Raw genomic sequence first — 7,548 nt, 5'->3', positions numbered from 1 at the left:
TTTTTTTTTTTAGTATTTTCATGGTGAATTTAGCTTCATTTTGCTGCACTTATCCTATTTTCAATGGTAAAAACGTGGTCATGAAGTTCTGCCTTTATTTTGTGGAGGCTGGAATTCTTTTCAGGATATGTCTAAAGCACATGTTCTATATTATTTGAAGTAAAACTAAACATATCCTTAAAATTACTTTTAAAATTAAAAAAAGCTGGTGCTTACTTTCTATGCCTAATAAAAGTGAATTAAGCATGCACTTAAGTATTTTCTGGGATTGAAATCTGCTTGATGAGTTAGAGGATAGAGTTTTTGGATTAGTTTTTAAACGGTCCTCTTCACACAAACACAGATGGACCATTCAAATGTCCTGACTGCTCACATGTCCTCATGATCTGTAGCCAGGATCTGGTATGGATTTTTTTAGCTCAGTCAGAACAGGACTTCATCTGGAAAGCAGCAGATGGAAGGAAGGAATCCAAGTTTGTAATCCTTTCTTTTTCCTTTCTGAACAGATGTTTTTGAGATGATCAAGCTACAGAGCCACAAATCCAACCCCAAAGTAGGTAAGGAATACACACAAAGATATGTTGATATTTGGTATATGGTTAATCAGGCAGGCCATAGTCACCTACTGCTGACATGAATATCCACCTCGTATATGATGGAGATGACAGGATTTTTAAGATTATGATAGATGAAGAATTTACTTTTGTATACTCTTTTGACTTCTCATGCAGTCAAGAGAAAAGAACTTTAAGAACAGTAAAATGGTTCAGCACAGGACCAGGAAGCTGGCCAACAGCAAGCAGTAAACTACATGGAAGAGAATTTTACTGAAAGGAGGGGAAAGTTATACCATATGGCTCAGGTTCACAGATTTCAGTTTGGGGCAACAATCTTAACAAGAATGGTCAGGTGGGATACTAAGTGCATGGCAGAATAATCGTATAGCATAGGATTTACTGTTGAGTTAAGAAGTGATAGTTTTCTGACTATTAATTCACAGCAAAAGATAAGGCTATTAAATTAGAATTGCAGGATATGCTGATTTCATCATGGTGGTCATGATGAAGTAATTCTGATTTTGTCAATGATATATTTACTAATGTCTCTACATCTTTAAAAAAAAATCAAGACTTTTATGACAGTTCCTTCGAAGTAAACTATAAATGAGACGTGCTTCATTTTTATTTTTTTACAAAACTCCCCAGTTAAATTAAATATATGGGTAAACTTTGAAAAAGTTACTAATTACAGCTTATTAAAGCTTGTTCTACCTAGTAACTTCCCTGTTGGAATTCAGTAATTATGAACGAAGGGGATCCCAACAGGCACCTGTTTTACACTTGAAAGCTCAGAATTATCGCTCTACAGTAACACTTGGTGTTATGTAACATAAGTCAAAGGAGGAATTATATAGCAATATTTCTGTTATCTTGCACGGAAAGACCAGAAATGGAATTAATATTGGATAGGATGGGTTGTTGTCACTGTACAAACACTAATAACTGCAATTTCCAAGGACCTAAAGAAATAACATAATATGTAAATTACCTGCAGTGAAACAGTATTCACCTTTTTTTCCAAAAAAATGCTTCCAGATCCTTAGATGAAAAGCATTTAACAGCAAACCATTATACTATACGTACAAAAATTCTCTTGGTACCATCTAGGTCATATTTGACTGACCATATGGAATACATTTTCTTCATTTTTTGAGGTATGAACACACTACAGTAACATAAAATAGTAACAGTCTACATAAAAGATGTAAAAGTTTGGGGTTTTTTTACATCTAGAAGGAAAAAAATGTAAGGAAACTCACCCTGAATACTGAAGGGTCTGAGATTCATTAATTTTTGTTCCTGATTAAAAAATTCTTAAACTAAAACTGTTAAACATCAGAAATGCCTAGAAAATATTTTTGTGAGGAAGACCATAGGTAAACAGATGATACTAAAAAAATGAGGTCAGAGAAGTCTTCTCAAAATATATGGAAATTCTTTTATTTGACATATTTCATGCTCCTTGTCATTACGGAGTTGATATTTTACCAAGATTCTGGAGCAGCTTATGGACACTTGATTAGAAATGTAGTTTTTTAAATGCTTGTATTCCACATACATTCCACCAAAAACCTGTCTACATGTCCAGCATTTTCTAAAGAGACCCTTACCATTGTTCTGATGAGATGCCAGAAACACACAGAAGAGGGACAGATGACAACATAAGTATTTTGTGGAAATTACGGTAGCCTGGAAAATAAATTTTAAGTATTTAAATAAACCAAATGTACACTTCCTGTATTTTAAAAATAGACATAAAAACTCTCCATAGGAAACTTGGCAAAAAAAGACCTTAAGAAAGGGGTAAGAATGGAAAAGTAAGGATAGCTTACAGAAAGCTATCTGGATACTAAGGAGTTAAGGCCATAACTTTATCAGAATCGAAGCAGGGACACAGCATGGATTCATTTCACAAGAATGAAAGGGAAGACTACACGGCAACATGGAAAATGAGAATAATATATAAGGAAATGAAAGAAGCAGCAAAGCATTTTCATTGAACTGCAGGATCATAACCTTGCATATCTCCTAGCAGGCAATCACCATGACAAAAATGATGACAGAATTATACGGAGGTTGTAAAGGACCTCTGGAAGTCATCTCATTCAACCCCCAAGAAGAAAACAAAATAAGAGAACACAGAAAGTACAACAAACCCCTGGAAATAACTGGTGGGTGGGTGGGCAAGGGATGGAAGAGACAACAGAATACAAAGCAGGGCAAGTATAGGATGAGGAAATGGACAAACATGTTGATAGTGATAACTGTATCAAAAAGAATGTCATGGGATAAAAGCCAATCCAGAACAGATTTCTGGTTAACATCTAAACAGTAAGTCATTCAAGTGGAAACAGAACAAGAAGCTTTCAATGCAGTTACAATAAATTGTCTAAATAGTTTCATCATATTCCCCAAAAACATTATGATGTACAGAGAACAAGGCTAGATTCACTTCACAAGATGAAATGCTGCTTTAATTTATCATTTATCATAAGACAATTCATAAACATTCCAGCCAACTTTCAAAGGTACTGTGTGGAAGACCTGGTGCTAACAGGACTTTTGTGCTGTATTTTGAGAAAGAGAGGAAAAGATGCAAAACAATCATAAAATCATAACAAAATTTTATTCCACTTTCCCGATCTTCAGTCAAGTGCATGTCCTAGACATTAGGCATTAATCATATGCTGGTAAAGCAAACAGTTCTGGTTTGAAATCCTCCATGGAGTTCAGTAGTAGTGTTGCCTCCTTTTTAAGATCTGGATTTAAGTTTTCATCTGGAATCATAACCACTTGCATTCCTGCTGCCAGGGCTCCTTTGACTCCAAGTGGTGAATCTTCAAACACAAGACACTGAGAAACAAGGAGGTGAGGGGAAAAAAATAAAGAATAATGTTACTATGAACTTTTAATCTTCTGTTTCAAAAGAGGGAATGATCCCTAATAAAAATTAGTAGGAAAGCTATATTCAACTCCTGGTTTAGAAATCCCTAATGAGAACAAGGGCAAACCTCTCAATTAGAACATCTGCATGGTAATTAACCTCAAATTCATTTCAATTCAAAAAAACATCAACACGCATACTTAAATCCCAGCAACTGGTTATCCAGATGTTCCTAAGTGATTTGTTTTATAGGGATGGGTTTAAGCACAAGCTTAAAGTAAAGTTAAGCAAGTGCTTAAATACCTTTATAAGCAGGCAATTTTAACTCTTCAAGATCAACTTTACAGCCTACACAATGGCAAAAGCAGTGCTTTCACTTAGAGCTGTGGCATTTCCTACACACACAAGAGGGGGAGGACTATACCACCTATGTCAGTAGTAAGACTTTGGATGAGTGGAGAGTAAGCAGAAGTTACTTGTCAGAAAAGTGCTGTTGAATTCATGCTCTATTTGCTTAATTCTTCCAAAGCAACAGTGAGAAAGCAATTACAGTGGAAGGTTACTTTTAGAGAAGAGACAGTTTAGGCAGGTAAAATTTCCATGACTTAAAATAGTCACAATCACTCAAGATCACAGTTTGGAAGCAAAGATGTTAAAAATAATCAAGACATTATTTACACGAATTTTGAAATTTAACATCAGAATACTGAAGAATAAATATACAGCAAGTGATCTAGCCTGAACTTTTATATAAGAAAAGATAGTGCTTCTGGAGTTCATTCCAGAATGTATACAATGAAGTACCTGTTCCTGATATTACCCAGTCTAAGTTTGAATTTTTGGTCATGGACAAAGCAAAGCAACCTTTGGCATCCAAACCATCTGAAAAATTCTGACCTACACTGACATGTGATTTCTAACATTTCCGCAATTCAGACTACATTCATTATCAATATTATTAGCACTGCTACTATTACTAATACTAAAATTACTGCCACAAGTAATTTCAATGCAACATCAATGTTGGGATGGTTAGCGCAATTTTCCCCACACCCTTCAGACAGTGCAACTCTGCCTTATCACAAATTTCTCTGTCATGCATTAAGCCCTTCTGTACATTCATTATCGATCTACCAAATCCCTTCCTACATATCCAGGATGGATCGTCTTATCCTTTTCTTCACAACTCAATAAACTGTGGCAACTAACACCAAACAGGTAAAAGTAATGATCTGTGAAACTTAGTTTAACTTTTGACTGAAATATGACACACTGGGAGAACATACAAAAGCACACTGCATCTTTTAGGGTCTCGCACACAACTATTTCACCAGGGAAGATTAAGGATGCGCAACATTTTTCTATTCTGGCTGTGCTCTAAGAGAACCAAGTTGAAACCTGCAAAAAACTTAATAAAGTTCCAAGAAAAGATTTTTGCAAGTGTTATTAAATGTCTGTGCTATATACACCCACCTATCAGAAACTTTGGAAGAAGGGATGAACTCTTTCTTTCTGCTTTATTTTCTTTCTAAAATATTGATTCTTGCAAGTCAACATGCAAGCAACCACTTGGAGTCTACTAAGAGAAAGTAAAAGGTGCTCTCTACCTTGCATGTAATAAAGTGAAACTTAATTAGTGATTTTTAGTGAGCCAATGGAATCACACCAATCTCATTTCCTTTATACAATCACTGAATTCCAGTTTTGAACAATGTGTTATTTTCAAATGTTGATCATTATCACTATTACTAATTACAAATATGTAACTAGTTGATCCTGCAAAGCTTGGAACAATTGCTATTAGGAAGGACGCATGGTTCTGCCAATTTTTTTCTGAACAGTACCTTAGCTTGTGACCCTAAGCACTGTGAGGACTCTGAGGGCAGTAAATTAAAAATCCTGACAGGCTTTGCCTTTTGAAGAGTAAGCTTAAATGTTGCACAGAAGAGCATTATCAAAGCCTTTCAGAAACCTTTTCTAATCCAGCCCATACAAAGAAATGTACTTCACTGCTCTGCCTTGAAAGACCTAATTGACTTCCATGATGTCACTAAGCTTACTGTACTAGAGGAGCGGATGATTATGGAAGGCAATATGCATAATGAAAAGCTTAACTAATTCCCTGAAACTAGAAGCAATTAAAACTCTTGATTACCAAAGAAGCCAGGCAAATGACCCACAATTACAGTGGGTTTAATGTTACAGGAAATAAGTGTACTAGGTCTTCCTCCAGTCTTTCCTGCTACTGACACTTATTGTCAACAGCGCTGCAACATTTTTAATGGATGACAAAAGGTTTACAGAGGTTCACATCCAAAATGAATTTGTTAACTTTGCTGCAGAGATGTTGTAACAGAGATGTTATAACAGAGATGTTATAAACTGCTCACTGTCCCGGCCCACCCACATACTAAATTTAGAGGTAAGAAAGCAGCCAAGTTCTTCCCCGTTTTGCATAAGTATTGCAACATCAGCATCACTCCAACTGAGAGAGACAGATGAGATTTATACAGACTTCAGCTGAGAGTCTGGCTGCTTCTCTGCATTATTTCTAGAACTTGTGTCATTGATCAATACTACTGCTATGAGATCTCTCAAAAGGTCATATTAATATAGGACAGTTTTCATTTTAGAATGAACTAGATGTTTAAAAAAGTAAAGTAGTAAAGCATACTGATTTATTTTTCACTCTATGAATCTTGAAAAATGAATGATTTAACCAAAGGAAGAAATAATAAAATCACTTCAGCACCTCATATCCTCATCTTCCTACATGGAATTTAAGAATATAACAAAAGACTGTTAGTTGGGTCCTTGGTATGTACGTAAATAAAGCCCCCTCCAACCTATATACTGTATATGTCTGAATGGAATATTTACATAACTAACAGGAATATCCATAAGTGATATTGCTATTAGTGATAACCAAGAAGTATGGAAGAATAAAAAATTAAAATCAGTTTTGAAATTAAGAGTTTGCAAAACCTGTGAAGATAATATATATTCACAGGGAGTGCTTATTCAACAAATATTCTTCACCACATATGACACTACTGTATCAGCTCTACAACAGAATGAAGGATGAGACTAAAGATGGCTTAATTTATGCACATAGAAATCTGCAAATTAAACACTACCATCTATTGTTCTACAAAGAAAGAATGAAAAGAGAATTTTCATAATCTTTAAAATGCGTAAATACAGCCTCAAATTCTTTCATATTGTATTAGAAAAATCTGTTTGCTGATTCTGGTCTGGTTAGGCCTTTAATCTCAGTGAAAACATTTGCAGGCACTGGGACTACACCATGCAGTATAGCACTCTGTCTTTGAACCAGAGTCTTACCAGTAAAAGTACCAAGCATTTCATTTGCTTTGATAAAAAGTGTAAGAAGAAAAAAAATTGAGTATTTGTTAACTCCTTCCTTTTCTTACCTAAATATTTTCTTTTAATATATTTTAATTTTTACATTGTATACCTCATGTGCTCCATGGAAAACAGCTACTATGGAATTAATAATAAATTATTAAATGTATAGTAATAATAAATAATTATAATAAATTATAATAAATAAAATACTCTTACATGTAATATATTTATATTTATTATATATTTTATATTATTTATAATATATTAAACATAATATTAATAATAGTAATAAAAGGTTTACTTTTTTTTCCTGCTATTACTGTAACATGTACCTTGTGGTCTGTTCAAACTGAAGCCAACACGGTTAAATCTTTCCTCAGGGAAAATATACTTAAAAAACTTCAGTCCTATTGAATCCTATTGAATTTTTACAATGTAAAAATTAAAATATATTAAAAGAAATTTAAAATATATTAAAACTATCCTGCCTTCTGAGGAACTACTGACACGTTCACCCTCCCACCAGACATAAAACCCCATTTCAAAATCAGTGCATGTACAGACTCTGACTTTTTTTTTTAAAGAAAAAAAAAAAAAGAAAAGAAAAAAACCAAAGGAAAAGATCAAAAGTAATTCTGGGGACAAAAGTGGTTAAAACCAAAATAATACTAATTAATTTTATCTTCCCTCTTGCTGAATGAAAGCAAAAAGGGAAAACAACAGAATTTTGAGGTT

The 7,548-nt window shown here is 34.1% G+C and overlaps 1 protein-coding gene across 1 annotated transcript in view; it reads right to left on the bottom strand.

The window, feature by feature from the left end:
• Positions 1–3,007: 3,007 nt before the first annotated feature.
• PUDP (pseudouridine 5'-phosphatase) overlaps positions 3,008–7,548 on the bottom strand; it is a 75,330-nt gene continuing 70,789 nt past the window's right edge. Inside the window, exon 4 of the mRNA XM_055703382.1 lies at positions 3,008–3,413. Within this exon, the coding sequence (XP_055559357.1) occupies positions 3,237–3,413 (177 nt within the window). The 3' untranslated portion in view covers positions 3,008–3,236. The remainder of the gene's footprint in view (positions 3,414–7,548) is intronic.

The sequence above is a fragment of the Falco cherrug genome, chromosome 2, assembly GCF_023634085.1.
Source record: "Falco cherrug isolate bFalChe1 chromosome 2, bFalChe1.pri, whole genome shotgun sequence".
NCBI classification, from domain to species: Eukaryota; Metazoa; Chordata; class Aves; order Falconiformes; family Falconidae; genus Falco; species Falco cherrug.
This window is presented reverse-complemented; position numbering and strand designations above follow the sequence as displayed.